General features: G+C 41.4%; 2 protein-coding genes across 5 annotated transcripts in view; both read left to right on the top strand.

Annotated features, from left to right (window-relative positions):
- Window positions 1-17,384, top strand: part of nup93 (nucleoporin 93) — a 35,623-nt gene extending 18,239 nt beyond the window's left edge. For all 3 annotated transcript variants that reach the window (XM_086208231.1, XM_086208232.1, XM_086208233.1), the window contains 19 exons: window positions 688-750; window positions 2,330-2,458; window positions 4,140-4,214; window positions 5,451-5,543; window positions 5,724-5,863; window positions 5,977-6,109; window positions 7,504-7,661; window positions 7,775-7,940; window positions 8,083-8,176; window positions 11,349-11,540; window positions 11,624-11,750; window positions 11,834-11,906; window positions 12,097-12,141; window positions 12,575-12,691; window positions 12,819-12,937; window positions 13,023-13,140; window positions 13,274-13,357; window positions 13,430-13,558; window positions 14,895-17,384. In XM_086208231.1, coding sequence (XP_086064357.1) covers window positions 688-750; window positions 2,330-2,458; window positions 4,140-4,214; window positions 5,451-5,543; window positions 5,724-5,863; window positions 5,977-6,109; window positions 7,504-7,661; window positions 7,775-7,940; window positions 8,083-8,176; window positions 11,349-11,540; window positions 11,624-11,750; window positions 11,834-11,906; window positions 12,097-12,141; window positions 12,575-12,691; window positions 12,819-12,937; window positions 13,023-13,140; window positions 13,274-13,357; window positions 13,430-13,558; window positions 14,895-15,005 — 2,166 coding nt within the window. In that variant the 3' untranslated portion in view covers window positions 15,006-17,384. The remainder of the gene's footprint in view (window positions 1-687; window positions 751-2,329; window positions 2,459-4,139; window positions 4,215-5,450; window positions 5,544-5,723; window positions 5,864-5,976; window positions 6,110-7,503; window positions 7,662-7,774; window positions 7,941-8,082; window positions 8,177-11,348; window positions 11,541-11,623; window positions 11,751-11,833; window positions 11,907-12,096; window positions 12,142-12,574; window positions 12,692-12,818; window positions 12,938-13,022; window positions 13,141-13,273; window positions 13,358-13,429; window positions 13,559-14,894) is intronic.
- Window positions 17,385-18,761: 1,377 nt separating this feature from the next.
- zpd (zona pellucida glycoprotein d) lies at window positions 18,762-23,140 on the top strand. Of its 2 annotated transcripts, none has more exons than XM_086207664.1 (10): window positions 18,762-18,917; window positions 19,062-19,113; window positions 19,183-19,293; window positions 20,769-20,977; window positions 21,066-21,223; window positions 22,001-22,115; window positions 22,192-22,319; window positions 22,408-22,591; window positions 22,761-22,866; window positions 22,963-23,140. In XM_086207664.1, the coding sequence occupies exons 1-10, from the start codon at window positions 18,843-18,845 to the stop codon at window positions 23,094-23,096; spliced, it is 1,272 nt and encodes a 423-aa protein (XP_086063790.1). In that variant the 5' UTR covers window positions 18,762-18,842; the 3' UTR covers window positions 23,097-23,140. The 2 variants fall into 2 exon arrangements, with proteins under 2 accessions (XP_086063790.1, XP_086063789.1); XM_086207663.1 differs by having other exon boundaries at window positions 18,767-18,917; window positions 19,059-19,113.
- The last annotated feature ends 609 nt before the right edge of the window (window positions 23,141-23,749 follow it).

Here is a 23,749-nt window from a genome sequence, read left to right as displayed (position 1 = left end):
TTCATACCAGAAGGCAGCGACCCACTCTTATGCTTGCTTTTAGAGGACAAAGACAAAGCACATACAGTTTCACTGCCATTTTGATGTTTTCTCAAGATGGCTGCCCCTCATCCACTCCTGTGTTCACTTACTTTCCTTCATAAGAGTGCTGCCACATACTCTTCCAAATACTCCTGTTGTTACATAAGTACTACTTATTCCCTTGACTGTTTCGATGTGTGCACAAGGTGAGTGGTTTGGTTTTATCTGAGTGAGAAGTGAGTAATTATAGAGGGATTGATGTGTGCAGGGGAAGCCATCTTGAGATAATGCCAAAATGGAGGCTATGCTGACTGCTGTCTCATAGCAAAATGGCGTGTGTAGAATTAGGATGAACATTGCTATGGACTGCCTCGAAGGCTCTATAAAACAGCAAGCATACTTTTCCCTAATCCCAGCAGTGAATGAGACTGACGTTGCCTGAGAGGGCAGAGAAAATAGGATGGAAACTTGAGAGGCAGTGTCTGTCTCCCGTAGAGCAAGTGATGGTGTGCCTGCTAAATCTGCCCCCCCTAGAAGTGTCTGCATACGTTTAATCTCTTTCATTTAGTCCTTCACCATCGTGCTACGATATCTTTCATTCTCTCCATGTTTTTCTTTCTCTTCCCCGTCTCCATCCATCCATCTGTCTGTTTTGTATCTGCACAGGGCTTCTTGAAGAACGAGAGGGACAACGCCCTTCTGTCTGCCATCGAGGAGTCACGCCGCAGGGTCAGTGTCTGCCCTGAAGAGTGTGATTGCTGCTTAACTTAAAATTTTTTTTTTTTTTTAAATTTACAGATGGGTGGTGGAATCCAAAATAAGTTAAAACACCTCCAGGACACCACAGGGCTACAAAATGCATATCAGTTGTATATCCAGGAAATGATTAAATAACTAGATGCTGTAGTGACACTGTTGATAGCATACATTGTATCATTGTTTTCAATAGAAATTAAATGGTTAAGTAGAAGTAAGACAGTAATGGAAACATTGAGCATAAGTGAATCCATCTTCCTCTTCCCTTTGACAGTTGTTTTGTCTTGTTGACATCAGTATTTGTTCATAAAATCCTATGACTATGAACTCTTAAGAAAAAAATAGTTTCTGTTTGGTGTGATCCAAAAGTCCTTCTGGTGTGAGCCTTTAGGGAATAGTTTGAAATGGCTCCCCGACGTGCAGATGTAATAGGCCCTGTGTTTAATTAGCTGCTGTTCCCATTATCTCTGTACTCCCTGAGAGAGGAGAGGGACTTATGTGACGGGTTTAAAACCAAAAGCACTAAAGATTATAATTAAAACTTCTTTGACAATTTTTGAGATTTCTATTTTTGTGCTTTACATTATTGGAAATATATGATATTTAATGAAATGTCATGCTGTTATTCAGTTTAAAAGCTTTCCTCTGAGCGGAATCCGAACCCATGTCAGGATGTGATTGTCACTGTATTTATAACCTGTCTAGGTTACATTTTCATTTTTGACTAAAACGTACCATGAATTGTTGAGAATAATAGAAACACTGGTATTTGTTATGCATTGTAATTTTGTTTTCGCTTAATTATAAAACATTGAGACATTTTTTTAGACATCTCATGCAATGTTTGTGTGAAAGATACTGTAAGTACTGAGAGAGACATTTTAGTTGAAATTTGCATCATAGTTTACTGGATGTGTTCTGACTAAATTATCTCAAAGTTCTGTCTTGTGAAGACGTATTACTACGTTGCAACTCAGAAATATTTAAAGTAACAGAGTAGAGATCCAGGCAGTGACCAATTTATCCCAGTAAATGGTGCCTCTAGTCTAGATTTTTCTCTCCCTGAGCTGGAGATTGGAAGGATTCAATTATCTAATGTTCCCATTATCTCACGTTGAGTCTCTGTGGAGAGTTAAAATAGACGGCAGCATGTCCTGATGGAGTAGTACAATCTCCACTTAAGTCCAGGGGTGTCTATATGTGGCCCCTTTCATCCTTTAAATTGTGTGCATGTGTGTCACTGCATGCATTTGTGACAGTGTACCAACTGAGAGATCTTCTACTGAATATAATCTACCTCAGCACATTGGAATATTCAGTAAAAAAAAAATTTAATATTTGAAAATAAGTGCATACTGTTATTATTGTATTTTCTATGTTTCTCGCAGGATGAGGCAGTGCAATACAGGGTGTGAATGGTTAAGTTTGATGCGACACAGAACATGTGAAATGCAAAAGTCTACTAAATGTGTGCTGTCAAACATTGAACTTGATTGTGTTCCTGAAATAGTTCAGTGCAGACCTGACTGGGTTCCATCCGTGCATGTTACAGACATTCCTGTTGGCTGAAGAGTACCATCGAGAGTCCATGCTAGTCCAGTGGGAGCAGGTGAAGCAGAGAGTGTTGCACACACTTCTCGGAGCAGGAGAGGACGCACTCGACTTCAGTCAAGATGTGGAGGTACACGCTGCTGGTTTAGAGGGCAGAGCTGTAAATAAAAACTGCATCTTTACTGCCAGACATTATCGACATCAAAGCACCTGCCACTGCAGGTATTTAAAGCTAAAACTTTGCTTACTCTTTTATTTACAATGTCAGTAAACCAGTTAGTGTGAGGCACTACTCAGAATCTACCTTGACAAGATCTATCATTAAAAAAGTAATGTTTCCTGAAATAGACTTGCTGGCCCACCACTGTTGCTTTTTAATAATAAAAAGGCCAGAAGAAACATCTATTTTTAGCTTCTCTTTGGGTTTGATAAGTCTTACAATACTGGTTTCACTTTGAGAGGGAGTCTTATCTGAACTGTTTGATAGTTTATCATGAGTATCGACCTCATTTAGTTCTCAGTATGTCTCGTCAGGTATTAAAAAATGTTGCTCTTTGTTTGAAGCACACTCAAGGAATACAGTTTAATGTCATTCAAATTAGACATTTTACTTCAGCGAGGGAATGATAATTGCAGCAAAGGCAGACAGTAATCACCCAACTCTGGTCCCGAAGCTGTCCATGTGGTATCTGTATAAATATGCTGCTAATTACAATGTCACATCAGACACAACTACTAAAGTCAGGTGCATATGACTGTTTCCTATTTATCTCTGCCTTTATTTGAATTTTGAAAGTTCTACTTGTGTGCAGTGTTAATTTTGACAATGATTTTTAATTTCGTTTTAGTTATAGTCAGTCATCGAAGACTGGATTTAGTTAAAGTCCCATCTTAGTCTTTTAGTTTAGAATAGTGTTAGTTAAAATTTAGTCTTTTGTCTTTTAGTTTTAGTCTCATTTTATTCTGAAGCAATATGTTTTATTATATTGCAATTATATACTGACATTTTGCAAAGGGATATGTGATGTTATATAAAAACTCTACTCAAAGCATATATTAAACTATTTTTTAGGTCATTCAAACTAAGATTGAACCACATTGCTCTTGTTAATAAGGATAATGATAATAGTAATGAAATTTCAGAAGCCTGTTAGAAAAAGTGCAAGTTCTTGTTTATTATCTGTATTTGATGTACAAGCCGCAAGAGTAAAGCTCCAACTGCCGGATGGCAGGCCTTCAGGTGTCTTTTTAAATTGGTCGTGTTTTCTCCACTTATCCTAAGTCCACAACACTCCCCATCCTTGTCGGGAACAACACACTCCGTTTTTTGTTCGGCAGGATGATAACAGAAATGCGTCCGTAAATCCGCTCGTCTTTTTCTTCCAACTTTCCACGCTGCCGCCACAGGTGAAGGTCTGCTGCTCATCTTCACAGCGTCTCTGCGACATGCGCGGGGGCAGGTGTGGGGTCAGGGCCCGCCAATCAAAGAGTCGGACTGAGAATTCAAATTTGTTTTGAGAGGATTAATTGGTTAAAAAGAAAAGATATCAAGGCATTCAGGACGGTTGTAACCACGGCCGGCCAGCGTCATCCTTTTCGTCACGTTTTTACTCGTCATCTCATAGTGAGCAGCGATTTCATTTTAATTTTCGTTGTCAGTACTTAGGAGTATTTACGTTCTCGTCACAAATTAGTCACAGAATAAAGTGTTGTCAACGAAAAATTTTCGTTTTCGTTTCATTTGACAAAATTAACACTGCTTGTGTGTAATGTATTCATAAAGCTGTTTGTGGCCTGTCTGTCTGTTGTAGCCCAGCTTTGTGAGTGAGGTGACAGCTCCAGGAAGGAGCGCCTTGGACAGTGTGGAGGTGGCTTACGGACGTCAGGTGAGTCAGTGTGATGACATAAGTCAAGGTTGTTCTAAAACAGTAAAGACTATGCATGATGGAAAAACTGTCTCCAATCAGTTGATAAAGTCCCTTTAACTTTTCCAACCAAGTAGCTAATACACACAGTGCTGGTTTTAGGTGACCAAACATGAAGCTGTTTGTGCATCACATCTCTGATTTATTATTTCAACACCCTTGATTCATTAGCTTTGAATCAGAGGGTTTGTTTCTTTGACCAGTAGAACAGTAGAGTAACCTTTGGGCTCACCATTTCAACTCTGAACATCCCAAGTACAGACCAATAATCCTGTGTTTGAGCTTTTATCATCAAGAAATGCCAGATTTACAATTAATATAATTCATCATTTATATAACCTAGCAAACTGAAACAATGTATTGAATCTCGCAGTTTAAATCCTTATTGTGTCACAACTGTGTGTATATTATTCCTTTACTTTTCCTGATTTTATTTTTTTAGGTTTATAGTGAATTAGGTGACGTCTTATTTCCAACAGCTAAATTTAAACCAAAGAATTTTTATATATTCATAAATTCAGGAACTTTCAACTTCACCTACTCTTAGTTTCTCCCTGTGGGAGATATGTCATTGTGATTCTATCACTAAACTAGTGCACTAGAACATCTGTGATCATGTAAAATCAGAGCATAATATTTAAGGGACATTGCCACAGTTTCATCTGTCTGATTTAATTTGCAGTGTAATACTTAAAATCCTCACCCTAACTTAATGTAGTAAAATTGAATTGGAACATAGATGTGTAAATTATAATGCAGCCTGCCTGTTTTATCGTTGAATTAAAATGGGGTCACGGTCAGGCAGGAAGTGGTAAATCAAGCATATCGATTGATTGGGTGGTAGAGGAGAATTCTGGGTAATTCTCACCCTCCCTCTTTGTCCCTCATCATCCTGTCTGACCTTCTTTGTCTCACTCTGTTTGTCCGTTGACCTGTTGTATGACGCAGTACTTTGATGTAGCTTTTTTCCCGTTATGTGTCGACACATTGCATGCGGTGTCATTTGTCTAGTTTTTCTTATCTTTTTTGATGACCTTCTGAATATTTTTATTCTCTTTTTTTTGTTTTTCATTGTGAATCATTTTGCTCGATGGTCATGATGTTTTGCATGTACTTTGGAATTGAAGACTTTTTAAAAATTATTTTAAATTTAGTATTTTTCTTTTCTATTTTCATCTTTCTCTCCCTCCATAATAGATCTACATTTTTAATGAGAAGATAGTGAATGGTCACATTCAGCCTAATCTGGGAGATTTATGTGCTTCCGTAGCAGAAATCCTGGATGACAAGGTAAGGACAAGATGTGTGTCATAATATAAATAACTTTTTTAATTGTCATTGTCTAAAGTTTTTCCCTGTACATAGAATGTACAATGAGGTCACTCCATATGTTGACCAGTAAGCTTTTTCCCTATGTATTCCTGCATGTAAAAAAACAAAACATGCTTGTCACCCTCCTCTACCCTCCAGAATGTGTCTGACATGTGGCTGATGGTGAAGCAGATCACAGATGTGTTGTTGGTTCCAGCTAAAGACACTCTCAAGAGTCGCACTTCCGTAGAAATGCAAATGGCGTTTGTGCGACAGGCGCTCGGCTTCCTTGAGGACAGGTAACACTCCACGAGCTTGTCTTCTGTGTGAGAGGACACATAAGAGAACATAAGGAGGACTGAAACAATGTAGTAACTCAATGGCAATAAACTTTGTTGCTCCTCTCTCTTAGCTATAAAAACTACACCATGATGACTGTGTATGGGAACCTTCATCAGGCCCAACTAGGAGGGGTACCAGGAACGTATCAACTAGTGCACAGCTTCCTCAACATTAAACTACCAGGGCCCCTGCCTGGCATGCAGGTAACACACACACCTATTTTCCAGCGTTCATAGGAATGCACACATGTGTAATACCCCAGGGATTGAGCTGTGTTTATGTTAGTGCCAATGCCATATAGTCATGTGATTCACCAAAGAATGGTCACTTCCATGTTCGTGCTAATGTCTGCAGAGGCCACCAACAAATGGTGCAACTGACATGGCAAAACTGGTCTTGCCTTTCACACCATATGGTAAATGGTAAATGGACTCAATTTTATATAGCGCTTTTCTACCTTAGCGGCACTCACAGCGCTTTACAGTGTCATCTCATTCACCCATTCACACACACACTCACACACTGATGGTGGAGGCTGCCATGCAAGGCGCCAACCCTACTCATCAGGAGCAATTATGGGTTTAGGATCTTGCTCAAGGACACTTCGACATGGTCACCGGGGTCGGGGATCAAACCAGCGACCCTTTGGTTGCTGGACGGCCACTCTACCCCTGAGCCATGCCGCCCACAATATGGGTTAAGGCTGAACAGTTTTTGGGATGACATATTTTTGTAGGCCAACCCAGAAGTTATCAGCACCAGGGGCTCCTCAACCCTAACCCAATGGGATTTTTGTTGTGGATTTTGGATTAATGCAAAAAACAAGCCCTGTGACAAATGCCTAAAATTTAACATTTGGTTCACAAGATGATCTTCACAAATGAACACTATTTTTAGTTATTTTTTCAGCTTAAATTCAGTCATCATTACAATGTGCAACATAAAAGTTATGCGATGAAAGAACTGCACTATGGTCACATGACTTCAACATCACCACAGCTGGATTTGCACTTGTCAGTGTTTGATGTTTAATGTCTGCAGTCTGGTTTAGCCAGGGCACTTAGAAATTCACATGGTTAGTATTTACTGATGTATTTTTTACCATAGAGAAAAAATGTGAAACGTAGTAAGCTTGTTATCCTTCTAGTAATCCCAATTGATTTTGAGATGAAGGAAACAAATGTTCAGTAATGGTATCGTATATCCAGCTTTAGGAGTCATTCCTGTGTCAACAGCAGACTCTAACCTTTTGTGATGCAAACATTTCAGTTTGTCAAAACTGTGGGTGGATGGATTTGTATTGCCCTTCAGGACAGGGTAACCACAATGTCCCGCATTTGTATCCTTCCTGTGGAGCTGACCACATTTTACCCAGTCTCTCACACATACAATGTATTTATTCCCATCCCATACCCTATCTTCCTGTGCAGTTTTTCACAGTGGAGCAAAGCACAGTTATCATTTACTGATACAGCTTGGATTTAAATTATAGCTCTATTCAGCCGCACATGAAGCTCTCATACGGAAACCAGAATCTTCGACTTTTGTGAGAAATTTCGGAGCTGTCACATCTATTAAACGTCTGTGTTTGCCCCAGGATGGCGAGATAGAGGGCCACCCAGTTTGGGCTGTGATCTACTACTGTCTACGTTGTGGAGACCTGAATGCAGCCATGCATGTAGTCAACAGAGTGCAACATCAGCTTGGAGACTTCAAATCCTGGTTTCAGGAGTATGCAAACAGCCCTGACAGACGGTGAGGAGGACTCAACTTTTTGTTGTTGTTGAGATGTCTACACAGGTCAAGGAAACCTGAGCTGTATTGTCTCTCTCCATTCCTCTTTTACCCATGTTGTCTTTGCCCTTCAGCCTCTCCCCAACGTCAGAGAACAAGCTTCGTCTCCACTATCGCAGAGTGCTAAGGAACAGTGCTGACCCATATAAGAGAGCTGTCTACTGCCTGATCGGGAAATGTGACATCAGTGATAACCACGGAGAAGTGGCTGACAAGACTGAGGACTATCTCTGGCTTAAGGTAAAGTGCACTCCCCTTCAATGTTTGTCCTTTTCACTGCTAGCAATCCATGGACTTGAAATTGCTATTTACTGTCAATGCAAAATTCTCCGTTAGCAAAGTTGTTGAATGATTTTGACATAATTTTGCCTTCTCGTTGCAGTTGAACCAGGTGTGTTTTGATGATGATGGCAGCAGTTCTCCCCAGGACAGACTGACTTTGCCACAGTTACAGAAACAACTGCTGGAGGACTATGGTATGGAGCCTTGTCTCTCTTTCCTTCTTTAAAGGCACAGATTTGTGCATGGATGTGATGAGCTCATCCTGGGATGAACATGACAACTTCAACCTTGGTTTGTGTAAGCCTCTGTTTTAAAAATAGCCAGAAAATGTTAGCTTTAATCAGTGATATTAGATTGCCACTGATTGGATGGAAGCCAGCCAGTGCTTAATTAAAAAGGAGCCTCCAAAACCACAGGGGTTAATGAGTTACACTGGAAAAAGAAGTTAATCATGTGCTAGAATTCACATGTGGCATCTGGAGCTGTTGGGTGACAGATGAGTCACTGAGAAAACAGTAATCTTAAAAGCGGCACATTTGAACATTACAGCAAAGCCAATAGTAAACAGAACGATCATTTAAATGCATGAATTACTCTGTTGTAAAAAGTTCAGGTGATTACATCTTTATTCTTAAGAAAATTCGTGATTTATTGCACAAGCTGGAGACTAAATGCAACGGCACCCATGAGGCTCTGCAGCTGTTCTGAACAAGAAGCCACCCAGAAGTGACTCAGAGCAGAAGAAATTCAGAACCCTTTTTCTTAAGTAAGAATAAAGGTTAATGAGTTTATAGAAAATAGAATCTGGATTTGATTTGATTGTTTAGTGCCAAATGTAGAAATAGCAACATAGTTGCTCATCATTTGCACTGACTGATGAGTTTCTCACCCGTCTAAGCCTTGGATGTGCTACAGCTGCCATTCCTCTGCTGTCTGTGCAGATGAAATAACACCTCTCACCTCATCTTGTACCAAATGTTTTGTAAAAAGCTGCTGCAGTTTAAACCGGGATTGAACTGAGAGTGGATTAAATACATTATGGATGCCCTGTTTGTTTAATGTCCCATAGCAACACACTCAAACTAGATGGTGGTGTGTGTAGGTGAAACTGGATTGTGGACAGCAGTTTTTGCGATGCTGGCCAGGGCTGGGGGACACAAAGCAACATGTAGTACCACACTGGTCCATCCATCAAAGGGGCACACTTCCCGGTCATTTCCCCATTGCCATTTACATTCAGTGGTACAACCCCAAATTTAAACTTTTACTCTTTAGTTTTGTATGGATTAAGAAAATCAAAGATGAGTCATAGTAATGTGTTTTTGGTTTTATCCTACATAGACAGAGCGAGCTTTGTTAGCTGCTTTGCTTTTTTTAAACAATGGACCCACTACAGGAAAGTGAATGAACATATTTCCCAAAATGCTGAACCTCTACCTTAACATGTAGTCAACTGCAATGTAATTCTCCGTGGTGACAGCCAGATGCCACCCCTGCTATCTCGCAGGTCAATTGGTCTTTCATTAAAGTTCACCCCAACATTCATTATTCATTTGGAAATGAGTTAAGCTAATGCCTCGACACACACAAAGAAGAGCATGATGGCATTAGGCCCCCTTCTATCCTGGATGTTGACTTCTTCACTGGCCGATCCTGCTCTGTTTGGACAAAACTGCGCTTTCTTCTCAAGTAGCCTTCACCCTCTCCCCTCTTGTCTCCCCTCTCCCACTGTTCAGTGAGAAGTGCAGCCTGAAGCCTCATTCTGCTCTCTCCCAGCAGCTCAGCTCCCTCAGTTGTCTGGCACAGTGTTGCGAGTTGTCCTCCATCTTGCTTCACAGTGAGACATCAAACCCAAAGCTTCTCTACATTTCTCTCACAAAGTGCCATCCTTGTCTGTTTTGTTTCGCTGTCCCCATCACTCCATCCTCTTCTTTTATCCCTGTGTTTTCATTCTCTCCAACACGTGCACTGGCGTTTCTCTGCTGGCCCCCCACTGTTTTTTTTCCCCACTCTTACATGACCCCCCCTCCCTTACACACACACTCACACACACATTTACTCTTTCTCATTTCTTGTTTGCACACTCCTGCTGCGGCACCACTCACATCCGCACTCTTATCTCTCCTCCCCTCATCCCTTTCCTTCATCGCTCTCTTCCACTCTCTTCTCTCATACATCCTTGCTTTTTGAACTAATGTGCTGTAAGTCTGAGATAAGGCTGTAAAATGGCTGACATGGTCCACCCTGTTCTACTCCTCCAACTTCCAGCCGGCAAGAGGATTAGGCTTCTAATTAAAAAGTAAACTTGATGACTAAGTACCTGCGCTTGAGAAAAGCACAAGTTGTCACCATAGCAACTGTCAAAAGCTGACTACTGTCATTAACTTTTACAGGTTAAGCTCAAGTGTTACTTCATTCATTTATAAATATTTTAAAACTTCTCTTAACATTCAGAAACTTCCTGAGAGCTTTGTTGCTCCTGTTATTTTGGAACAAATAATAATAAATGGGATTCTTATTATAACATTGTTACTTCCATGAGAAAGCTTTTAATCACAGTACAACACAGAGTACTCAATGGTACCCTAATGGCTCAAAGATACAGTGAAACTTGAAAAGGGGTCGATGGACTACAGAGACAACAAAGCGCTGTGATGCTTGCAGTGTAGCCTGATATGATTGACTGCATTGATGTTTTGGTTTTTTGGCATGACATGACAGCACCAACTGATGCACATGTAATGTGTTTTTTGTTTTGTTTTTCTCCGACCAATTGCTCTTTTTCTTTTTTGTTTCTTGGCTTCAATTGGGAATGTTGAATATCAGACATGGTTTTGTTTTGTTTTTTTAAGAGATAATAATCGTGTTAAATATGTGCCACATCAGACATCAGAAGTGGCCCCTTTACCTCGCTGTGTTTTGCTTATGATTACTGCCGTGGATGTTTGTGCTTTACCGTTGCACATTATTGATCATCATTCAGTTTGACATCACATTCACTTTCATCCGTTGAAGGGAGGATGTTTTTCTCTATTCATTAATAATTTGATGCCAGTTTGCAGTTTATACATGTGTGATATGGAAATTTGCCACCTGAATTTCACAGTTGTGAAAAAATTACTACAAAAAAATTACTACAAAAAAAATTACTCCAGACTGGTCTTTAATCAGGATTTAGTAGCTATGTTTGAGGTCTGTCTAAGGTGATTTTGAAAGTATAACAAAATTAACTGATGCTAACAGGCTGCCTCAAGTCAGAATAAATTTAGCACCACTTGGGAAGGATTTCCTGGACTGATCTGCAAAACTCCAGAACTGGTCATTTAAAACATGAGTCAAATATCATGTTTTTCTCTCATCAAACAGGGGAGTCCCATTTCTCAGCGAGCCAGCAGCCCTTCCTTTACTTTCAGGTGTTGTTCCTGACAGCTCAGTTTGAGGCAGCTGTGGCTTTCTTGTTTCGCGTTGAGAGACTTCGGAGTCATGCCGTCCACGTGGCGTTGGTCCTGTACGAACTGCGGATGTTGCTGAAGTCATCTGGCCAAAGTGCTCAGCTTTGTAAGTATGGTTATCCCCACTAGGAGGGAGAAGCTTAAGAAAGCAGCTCAGTTTTGATAATGCACTCTCTCATCTATGTGCAGTGAGTCAGGAGCCTGGTGACCCCCCCACAGTACGTCGCCTCAACTTCATCCGTCTGCTCATGCTCTACACTCGCAAGTTTGAGTCCACTGATCCACGAGAAGCTCTGCAGTACTTCTACTTCTTACGGTGAATAATAATCCACTCTGCACATTATTTTCTGCGGACAATGCCCCTTCATCTAATTTCCTTTCGTTTATTTCTCTCTGCAGCAACGAGAAGGACAGCCAGGGAGAGAACATGTTCATGCGTTGTGTCAGTGAACTTGTTATCGAAAGTCGAGAGGTGAGTGACCCACATGAACTCAGAGACCTTGTGGAGACTGGCGACACCATTATAATGCAGCTGTAACTAATCAACTTATCGGGTGCCCTCTAGATGATAAGGCAGTCTGAGAAATCTATGCGTAAAGATTTGTTGTCTTGGATTTCATTCATTCAATATATATAAGGTATTTTGGATTTGTCTTTTACAGTTTGACATGTTGTTGGGGAGGTTAGAGAAAGATGGCAGCAGGAAGGTAAGAAGATTGTCTTTCATCGCTATCTTTTTTTTCAGCTCAAATGCTCCGAAAAGGCTGGTTAAAAAGGTGCTCCAATTTATGCTTTCATTTGAAGAAGGCAACACTGATGAATAGAAAATTTGAATGTCAGAATCTTTGCACCTTTTCTTTCTACAGTGTAGTAATGTGTTGGCAATGGAAGCGATTAAGGTAGTGCTACATGATATGTGGTTAAGTTAGTGCTCCGTGGCTACAAGAGCAGCCTTAATGTATGATGACGACCCACTATGTGGTGTGTGACATTGTCATGGTATTATGAACCTGTTACATACATGACTGAGCTCAGTGTGTACAACCACCACCCTGCAGCTTGATGTTTCTAACACTGGCTAGAATTGAGCCACCTGCTGACCTAACTTCTTATGCTGGTCTAACCTCCTCCTCTCTCTAGCCTGGAGTTATTGATAAGTTTGCTGGGGACACTGGAGCCATTATCAGTAAAGTGGCCCTAGAGGCTGAGAACAAGGGCTTGTTTGAAGAAGCAGTCAAACTCTATGAGCTGGCCGCGGTGAGCATGCATCATTACCCTGCACCATTTACCTTCAGAGCTCCTCTCATTGGTAGCTGTTGGATTAAAATCCAGCCACTGTTTCCTTTCTCTCAACCTCTGTCTCTTTCCCCTCTGCTCGGTGTAGAACCCAGATAAGGTGTTGGAGCTGATGAACAGGTTGTTGAGTCCTGTCATTGCCCAGGTCAGCGCTCCTCAGTCCAACAAGGAGAGGCTAAAAAACACAGCGGTGGCCATCGCTGAGAGGTCAGAACACATATTGTGAGCTATTAAAATCCAGTCACAACCCTAGAAAGAGCTGAAAAAGAACAGGTATATCTTTCCTGTGCAGGTATCGTTCTCAGGGTGTAGCAGGAGACAAGTCGGTCGATGCCACCTTCTACCTGCTGTTGGACCTGATGACCTTCTTTGATGAGTACCATGCAGGTCATGTTGACAGAGCCTATGATGTGAGTATATAGTACTCTTCTTCATGTGTAGTACGTGTGAGGCATGTGGGAGCACAATTCTATCACAGGTGTAGTCCTTGTAATCATGACAAGTATGGTGGAGGGATGTTCGATAGATGTGTGTTTCTGTCAGGTGATGGAACGCTTGAAGCTACTTCCACTCAATCAGGAGAGCGTGGAGGAGAGAGTGGCAGCCTTCAGAAACTTCAGTGATGAGGTCAGGTCACCTTCTGAACACTCACAAGACAAAACACGGTTCAGTCTTTCTGAAAATGTGCTCTGTATCCAGGTGCGTCACAACTTGTCAGAGGTGCTATTGGCCACCATGAACATCCTGTTTACCCAATACAAACGCCTGAAGGGGGCACCAGCAGGCACACCAGGACGGCCACAGAGGACCCTAGATGACAGAGACATGGTGAGAAGAGAAACCATTCACACCAGCCTCAGACACTAAAGATTACATCAGGTGCTCTGGACCAGTGAATTAACGCTCTGAAGACGACTGAGTCCGAAAAAGAAAACTTGAATCTTTAGATGGGGTGGAGGGACCAAAGGAGAAGAAAATATGTAGTGTTGACACTATTTTACTGACCTATGGTTACTGGTCATTTTGTGATTGTTTCCTATTCATCATGCATCATCCAGTAATAGGATTGAATAATCAGATCATTGATGATAATATCAGCTAAGATTAGATTTTATTGACAGGTGTAGGGATTACAGTGGCAAGAAATACTTTATTATTACATTTTTAATTACATCTTTTTTTAATGAGGTCATTTTACAATTAATGAATTTCTTCTTTCTGACACAAAGGAGTGAAAAATAAAATAAAGAGGCCATTTTTACCAAAAGATAATAATTATATGATAATAATGATGATTTATGAACTATCCATCCATTTTCTACCTCTTATTCTGTTATGGGCAACTTACGGATGAGAGGCGGGCTTCACCCTTGACAGGTCGGCGTTCTGTTGCAGGGCCAGCACATAGAGACAGACAACCATTCACACTCCCAGCCACACCTACAGTCAATTTAGAGTATCAATCAGCCTCGTCCCCTCTTGATGTCTTTGGACTGTGGGAGGAAGCTGGAGTACCAGAGAGAACCCAGCAGGAACAGGGAGAACATGGAGACTCACCCAGAAAGATCCTGTGCTGGAACCGGGACTCAAACCCAGAACCTTCTTGCTGTGAGGGGACAGAGCTGACCACTGCACCACCGTGCTGCCCTATGATTTATGATAATATCGGATAATGATTTAAATAAAACGATTGTTTTTTTAAAATCCAATTTATATATGGATAGACGCTATCAAACAATATGATAGTCAATATCAATCATATAAGATGTAACTGCATGAAGGTGAAAACGAGACGTATTCATTACCCTGTATACTTTCATGTAGAAATATGAGAAATGATGAGATATTTTCTAGTGTAACTCCCCCACCCTCTTCCCATAATTTTCAATGGGCAATGTTGCAAGTATCCATGTTAAAAATCCTGTCTCTCTATTTGTTTGTGTGTGATTAAGGAATAATCACACATGCAGAAGCCTCCAAAATCCTTAAAGTAAGATCATATAGAACCAGCTCTGGGATCAGGTACCTGCAGACACTTAAACTGGGGCTCTGGTGTTACACTCATTCTCAGAGAAGCAGGTGTGCATCAGTCACAGCCGCCACATTGGGGACAGAAAAGATCTTGTCTTAATCTTAACGTTCTTGTGTGTTGTTGTGTTAACAGCAGTTGCGCCGCCAGGCCCGAGCCCTGATCACCTTCGCCGGTATGATTCCCTACAACATGGCCGGGGACACAAATGCAAGACTGGTGCAGATGGAATTACTGATGAACTGAAATGGCAACACAAACATGCTCGCACAGCCATAAGACCTTTTGGTGACAGAAGCATATTCCCACACTTGTTTGTCTTTTGCATTTGCATTCATGAGCATGTGAACTGCAGCTTCTTCTCCTTTCATCAGTCTGTTCTTTTTGTTTGGACCCCTTTCCTTTTTGATGTCTCATATTTGTATCACCAATAATTTGGAATTAAAAAATATAACTTTTCAGTTGTCTCCTTTTATTTTGAAACATTTTGTTCTGTTACATTACATTCTTTTTTTGTTGTTTGATTTCATTTTTTTAAAAACCCATCATTTTTCTCCTGTAATTGTTGTCAGTGTGAAGCAGCAGGTCCTTCTCTGTCAGAGAACCAGATGATGCCAAAGTGTCTGACTAGAACTTTAAATTCTGATGTCAATTTTCCATTTTACAGTGGCCATCATCCTCCTACCATCAAAGTGTTTTCATGGAGTTTGGGGTTTTTAATGGAAAGGAACGTCATGCACCATCGTTCGTTTATGTATCAGTCACTTTCATGCCACTCCCTACGTCATCGTTGGTGTACAGCAGCTTTTAAGAGGAGGGACACTGAGAACAGAGTTAGATTATTCAGACGCGTCTGCAGTGACACGCAACAGTTCAACTGTCATTTTCCACTAACAACCATGACAAGAAGATCTAGGGATATCTACTTTGAACCCTTGTGGTGCAGCAGTAAAGTTGCTGTCAACAGTGTGCCACAGCCATGTTTATTTCCACAGGCTGTAGTGCAGTATCTATCACGCGTGCTGTCCCTCGGCAGATGGTTGCTTGGCAGGAACTGTGTGTCAGGCCTGTAGGGGTATTCCTCTCTTCATCGGAGTGGGGGATTTCTGGGGTAACTACGGAACAGACATTTTTCATCGTGCTGAGCGTTCCCCTTGGCTTGTTGTTCTAGGTTTGACTTGATCTTTTGGGAAGGGGGGTGTCTTTTTCTTATGAAGAAAACCAAGTTTCTATTATAGAAGAACTTGTCCCTCTACCTTGGTGCCATATTTTTTTTTTTATTGATAATAATGGAAAAGTATTGCTAACACAATTTTTCTTTCCCCTGTTTTGATCTACAAAACATATTTAAACTTCTGTGCGATGAACTGAAGACTCCTACAGAAAGTTTGGATGCGTAATTTGACTTGCGTTACGGGTTAAGAATATACTCCTTTGCTTTCCGTGCTTGACTTTCAGCAGTAATCTGTAATGTTGAGGATTATTTGATCAGGATAATTTCATTTCAAAAATTAACATTTTGGGTTTACACAAAGTCAATATAAACCTCTGGTTAAAAAAAAAGAAATGAGGCGATAATAGCCTCCAAAGTTTTTGGGTTTTTTTTTGGTTTTGATACCTTAAAAGGGTCCTGTGGGCCCATCTGTCTACAACACAAACCACCCAGCAAAACCTCAGAAACATAACACTTAAGTGTGTAGCAACAGCTTTGCAAAAAGGAGGGGGGAAAAAAGCAGTTTCAGTGTGAGAGCCCCTCGCCCACTACGGAGTCTGATATCTGTGGCCCACACTCCTTGTCCTTCAGTCTGGCCTGAGAGAACACAGATGGAGGCTCATTCTGTCATGGCTGCTCCACATACTGTACAGAGACGTGGAGTTCATTCAGGGCCGTGGACAGCCTGAGACCAGCTCCACGATAATGAGATTTATGTTGTATTTACCAGAGCGCTGCCAAGGCCAGGAGCAAAGACGCAGCGCTCTTCTTCAAACTCAGCTATCTGAAGGAATCCCCTGAAACTAGCGAGTAACAGTTGTGACAGTGACCAAGATCCCTTATTTTCCTTTTAATTTTTGGCCGATGGTATCGCATGTTCAGCCCCTGTCAGGGGAATACTACATGTTCAGATTCACCTATGCATTCTCTTTAAAATACAATCAAATGCAATGCAATTCAAAGGATGAGGAGAGGGGGAACAAGTGCTTGCATCAGGTTCAACCCTAGACAGACATCAGTCAGGTGATGCTCATTACCCACAAGTCTGCTGCAGACATTCTGAAGTCTTTGTACAGCTTCTGTTCCCCTTAGTGTGGGTTTTAACAGGAGAGAGCTACAGATGAGTGTGTGAGTTTTAATGTGTCCAGCAGCAGAAGGCTCACCTCTCAGGTGTGTGTGCTGCAGCTGGTGTTGTGAATCAGGCCGATGACAGACACCTCCTCCTACCCGGCTATTTCACAACACCAGGGTGGCACCGCACCACTGACGACGAGATGAAGACTTGTAATGCTGCAACAAGATGGTTGCCATGAACCGACGCCTGCATTGATCAGTGGAGCGTGTTCATAACCTGGATAACTTTTCATTCAGTTTTTTTTTTTATGAGTTTCTTTTTTTTTTTGGTTTTCTTTCACTCATATTTACTTGGATATCAGATAAAATGATAAAATAACGTTAAGGTCTTCCTATCATGTTGATAGAGATGAAGATGTTTTTCATTGCAATAAATTCATAACTTTGAAAAATCGAACATTTTTCATTTTCTTCACTCAAGTTATTTTTGTTTTGAGGTTTCACTGGTGTGAATCACTGTAAGGCAGTTATAGATTTTAAAAACACACCTGTGTTACATGAACTAAAGCAGTTAGGTTTTGCAGTGTCAATACTGATGTTGAGGCAATGAGAGCTGATTGTGTTGGCGAGGGCCCCGAGGCTTCCCAGCACATCTCGTACAACGTGCAGCAGAATCGATTCATTGATTCACTTTTCAGAATCCCACTGGATGACATTTGAAGGTGCAAGGTTATGTTCGCTGACTTATGATTCTGGTGTAGTACAGCCAAAGGCCCTTACTACTGCTACTCTTGACATTAATAAAAGATGCATATGTAATATTTATTTGTCTAATGAGTTTTAGTATCAATAGTATTTCCTTTTCAGACTGCACATTTATCCCTCCCTTGTTCAGAGTTTCCCCATTTAATGTTTTAAACCATTTGTAGTTTTTTTGTTTGTTTGTTTGTTTGTTTTACCATAAATCTGTCTGCCTCCTTTATCCAGTCTCTTTTGGTTCTGATCTTTCTCGTCGCAAACAGATGGTCTGCTCGCTAATAAAGGAGGCGCGGACCAAGTCTGAGGACATGGTTCCTGCCTGCGGGTGAGACCAGTTGGAACTGAATGACATTGAATGGCCCACTTATGGTGTTCCCTCCCTCATGTGTGACTAAAGACTCGTGGCAGCAAATCTCACTGTTTTAAGCAAACAAGGGATTAAAAAAATATCTTGAATAAGATTTATATCGTGACTCTATTTTGGGAGGGGTTCCTTAATGACTTTAAAAAGTTTGGCGTCCGTCATTCACTGTCCAGCATCAAGCTGACCCACAAATAGATGACGGCGCGAACCCTCAAGGCCTTTAATGACATCTAGTGGACAGTTTAGAGTATTGTTTCAATAACAGCAAAACCTAATGAAATGATAATTCTATCTTTGATGTACGTTCAAATAGTGTTACATTGAATTATGTAACCCTATGCATGTCCAATAATACATCATTACTGTCTGGCAACAAGGCGATTCTATCTTGAACTAATATTCATCATTTGATCAGTACACACCGGAATTAGGTCAACTTGTTTCTTCCTCAAGACTGATGGAGTCACAAATACAGACCATTAATTGGCTGCAGTGTAACATTTTCAATACTATGAGATGTCATTTTTGAGTCTAAATAAAGAGAGAATAGCGACTCAAAGGTAAATAACAACTCGTCCAATCGCATGACGCATGACGGGCTGGGCGGCAGACTCACACAGGTGCTCATAATTGGACACCAGTAGCTGAAAAAGACGGTTCCAACACACCCAAAATGTCGCATTTAAAGCCAACATATACATATATTTTCCCCAAAACCAATATAAGAATGACTATAACCGGCTCAAAGGTGGGTGGCAAAAGCTTAAAGTTGTTAACGTTAGTAAGAGAAGTAAATTCCTTTGTCTTGTTTGGTGCCGTTCAGAAAAATATCACATTTTAGGTGCATATATATTAACATTTAAGATGAATATAATAACACTTCTCAAAGCAGCTGATCGTGGCCCTCCTGCTCCTCCTGGGCTTCACTCACCGCGGGGTAACGGGTAAGTAAACGGTGAAATGTCGCCTGTTCCCCGGCCTTAACCTGACAAGGGTCCCTTGGCTGTGTGCAGGACGAGGCTGCATTGTGGAGTTTTGCACCGACAGTAGGACATGTACTCTGTCTAAAGACCAGAGAAGCTGCAAATGTGCCCTCGGATACTACGATGACCGCTGCGACAAAAGTAAGTTTGGGTGTTTTTGTATTTTTTTAAAATTCTCTTTTAGTTCATTTATACTTTCTAAATGTATCACCAACATTGTAGGACACAGTAGCGAGGCCATTTTCAAATGATTTAGAGGAGCGCTTCAGCACTTTCAAGAGTCAGCACTTTTAGAAGCTTGGATATTCCATGGTAGTGAGTAGGGTTGGAGAAATGCCAAGTACTTGACCAAACAAAAATTAATGCAACATTTAAGGTTAATTAACATTGCTGTTCAATTGTATCCAAATAATGAAGGTATTAAATAAAAAAAAATCAAGCCACTTTCACAAAAACTGTCTTGTCGAGAGGGAGAGCCAGAGAGCAAAAGCCACCCTCTGGCCTGAAATAATGCAGAGCATCAACACGGAAAAGAATGATACTATTGATGGAGGAATATTTTTCATTCCCCATAAGCTTACAGATGTTCTCAGGGACTAGAGCATGCTCATGTACCTGATGCTCTAGTTGTCCTTTAGGGAACAGGTCTGGTGAACAGGGAGCCAATGGAGAACAGGGATGTTTTCAGCTCTCCAGAAACTATGTGCACAACTTGGCAACATGAGGCTGAGCATTGTGATGCTGAACATAAAGGTGCAGATTGGTTCCATGTTCACTCGGAGGATCTGCAGCTGTGTCTGATATCCATTAATGCCACTTTAGACCAGAACCCTTCCAAATCCATGGACCACTCAAATCAGCACGCCTCCATTCAAGTGACCCACCATCTATCAGATTTATCTGTGTCGAAAATTATTCTTCAGCCTGCTTGAGGCCTTCCATTTTTTGTGTGTGTGTTAGCCCACTGTTCTTAGGTGTTTCAACATCAGCTGCTTGTAGACTGTGGAGAGAATCTTCCAGTGACATGTAAGACCTCATAGTTGTGTAGTTCCTTTATTGGCAGACAGACCCTTTACTGGATTGTATCATGCAGTGATGATATGCCTGAACAACAACTTGAAAAATTTCAGATGAGCATTTTATATTCAGTCAGTCCCTCAGACACACAAACCACCTCCTGCTGCTTCAGACACTCCAGCCTGTTCCTTGCAAGTTCAATGTTCAACCACCTCCATAATGGCTTTTAGCTGCCCTGCTTTTCTGCATCTGTTGTCACTGAGAGAATCTATCATGATTCCTAACTGCAGACTTTAATACAAGGGTCTTAGTATGATGAACACTGTCCCTCTTGCAAAGTTTGTGAAGGGCGAAGTGTCGAAACTTGTATATTTATTAGAACACTTCACATTTGTTTGGTACACACGTTGTCGAGTTGAAACTTTAAAAAAAAAAAAAAGGTACCATTAACACCCCTAGAATCCACAAGAAATGGGGGTTATAGTAAGAGTTCCTTAAGGTGATTCAAAAGATGAGAAATAACTTGTAGCCACAGTCTCTTCAGGCAGGTTACTCTCAAGTGTATAATTGAACCTTTGTGTCTCAATTGGATTTGACAGATGCAGATATCAAGGTCCTGTGTGGTAGCGACTACATCTCAATCAGAGTGATAGAAGATTACTTCAGGTATCACAACGTGCCACTGGAGTCTTTGCACTTACCCAACAAATCTTGTGTGGCTCACAGAGAGGTCATTAACAACGTGCCGTACTACCTAGCCAAGATATCCAGAGATGACTATCTCAGGTGTGGAGGAAACCCTCTGCAGGTACAGTTGCAGCATTGCAGAGGTTTACTGTGATTGGCGTTGAGGAAGGAACCGTTCTAATGGTCAGTTTCTCTTTCGTCTTCTACAGAAAAACTACACTCATATGTCCTATTCGCTGAGTCTGCTTTCAGATCCTCAGGTGATGGGGAACATCATCAGAGATCCAGTCATAAAGATTGACTACACGTGTGTCTATCCGTACATTAAAAGGGTCAGTCTGCCCTTCCCAGTCATCCCGTATTCCAGGTAAGGACTGTTGCAGTCACCCTTCTGGCTGACCCAGGGTATTTACCATTCCAGATGAGGGGGGTGAATGGTTGGTCCATTTAGTTGAGGTTGTGTGTGACAACCTTTGACAGGTTTTTCTAAGATGGAGTCTCAGGAATTCCGTCTCTTATAAGCTCAACATGCTGCTCTTGCTTGTTCTAAGGCACCAGTTGAGCTTCGATGTGCGAAAACGTTGTTTGACTGTGTTCTGGTTTGACTTCTGCCGCGTTGTACTTGTATCCAAAACTTTCCAACTCTTGTCAAAGGATTTGTCTGTGCAGTTTTGATCACTGACTTCCTACAAGAGCTGTATTGCACATTGGTTAGAATGTTGTATGACTTTCTCTGAAAATGCGTGAGCTGCAGGAATCTTTTGGCAGCGACTTCTACGCTGAGTGTAGAACGTGGAAAACAACTTGCTCTGGTCCGTGTGAACATCTGTTGTTTCAAACGCTGTCATCACCCATCAGGAAGTTATGGATATCTGTCTGATCATCATCACTCCAAAGAAACTTTTTAAGTGTGATACTATTTTTGATCAAAAATACTGATGTTGAATGCTTTACACATGGTTGTGCATTGTTTATCAAGTTTATTAATTACCGTTTCTGTTATGGATTAATATTGAGATGAGGATCAAAATAAGGATCAAAATAAGAGTATAATTAGAAGAAACTTCATATCCAGCAATACTCATGAATGGAGTTCTCCGTCACAGACCAGACTTGTTCCTCACCGTCTTCTGTCCACAAACAGTGAGATGGTGATCAAAATGCAGGAGCTTGATGCCACCATCCAGATGATGCTGTACACAGATGACACGTACACTGAGGCCTACAAAAGTGCCCCCACCATTGAACTCAGAGACAAGGTAGTCCAGTCTATTTCTGCTTCAACTGTTTGTCTAATGTCGGTGGCTTTTAAGATACTCTCTCTAATGTATGCAGGTGTATGTGGAGGTGACGGTGAAGGAGCCTGCAGACACCTTCCTGCTACGGGTTAATGAGTGTTGGGCCACGCAGACGCTGGAGCCCATCACCACAGAGGGACTGGCTCACCACCTGCTTCTGAATGGGTTAAAACATCTCAGACATAAAGTTTTGTCTCAGTTTTGCTCTGAATTATCATTTGCACTTGTTACTCCTCCTGCCATGTCTTTACAGGTGCGTGAATGACCACACTGTTTCTTTCATCAACGTGAGCAAGGAACAGCCGGGCCATAACGGACAGAGCTCCACCGTTCGCTACAGCTTTGACATGTTTCGCTTCACAACAGATCCTCCTGAGCTCTATCTGCACTGTACTGTGCAGCTCTGTGCATCAGACGACCAAAAGTCCTGCACACCTGTGAGCTTGGCGTCCTGTCAGCTGTTCTAAAATGTCTGCACGACAGTGTGCTCAGTAGCTTTGACTAAAGTTCGCTTTGCTTGGTGTGTCGCTGCTGCGTAGGCTCTGTAGTTTGTAGCATATGCTGTCATTGCGGTCGCGGCTTTGTCTCACTCTGTTTTCTTTCTAGAACTGTAATTCCATCACCAAGAGAGAGGCAGTGAGAGCAGACCCCACTCAGGGTCTCCTGTCATACGGACCCATCAGAATTGAAATGCCACACAGACCTCAATCCAGTGAGCCAGCATTTCTTCTTAATTCTGTGATCGGGTGTTAACCGTGTTGGCTCCATTTTCCTACTCGAGGTAATGCGGATATATGCATCGTTGCAGGCATTCTAACCACGGTGGTACTACTCGTAGTAGGTGTCTGGACTGTGGGCTTCTTCCTCATCATCATCATCACTGTGGCCAAAGCCGGCAGCAGAAGGTTTAAACAAACTGAGCAGCACTGTCAACAACACTGAGACTGTTGCTGTGTGAATAAAACATCCAAAGCTTCTATCTTTTACTCCTGTCCTCCTGTGATTCTCAGAACAAGCAGTCACTCAGCACATCCCGGATCTATGTCTATTTTTCATTTCAGGGAATGAAGTAATCGCATTTGTTATCATAGAAGGCATTCGTCTGTTTTTGCAGGAAAGTAGAGGTAGAACTCAACATGCATTTCATGTATATGAGTCAGTTGCAGGGACAGAACATTGAACCTAATCCATGAAATATTCTTGCGCGCACACAGTTTTTTTCAACCCTTCACTTTAGTCTTACAGACAAGAAGCGAAGCCCGATAGTTATTGGTACCTCCTGACAATGTCAGTCCTTAAGTGTCACAAGGTGTTCAAATAGATGTCGGAGCAGGACTTCCAGATGTCAGGCTGGCTTTTATGGCTGTCTGAGGGACTAAACTGAGGGTTATGAAGCTTACAGATTTGAAGATCAAAACAGTACATGAATGAGGCTCAGTATGAGTTACACTGCTTTGTCTGCTAAACTGAAGTATTTTGGGACTAATTGTGGGATCAGTGACAAAAACACCTTCTGGCTGACTTTCGGAACACTTGGAGGAGTGAAGCATCAAGGTAGAAAATTTGGATTATAGTTACACTATTATTGTACTTTT

The sequence above is a fragment of the Aulostomus chinensis genome, chromosome 7 (assembly GCF_037954235.1).
Source record: "Aulostomus chinensis isolate RoL2024-O1b breed Wild chromosome 7, RoL_Achi_v1.0, whole genome shotgun sequence".
In the NCBI taxonomy this organism is placed as follows: domain Eukaryota; kingdom Metazoa; phylum Chordata; class Actinopteri; order Syngnathiformes; family Aulostomidae; genus Aulostomus; species Aulostomus chinensis.
Note: the sequence above shows the minus strand (reverse complement) of the source record. Positions and strands in the feature narration are given on the sequence as shown.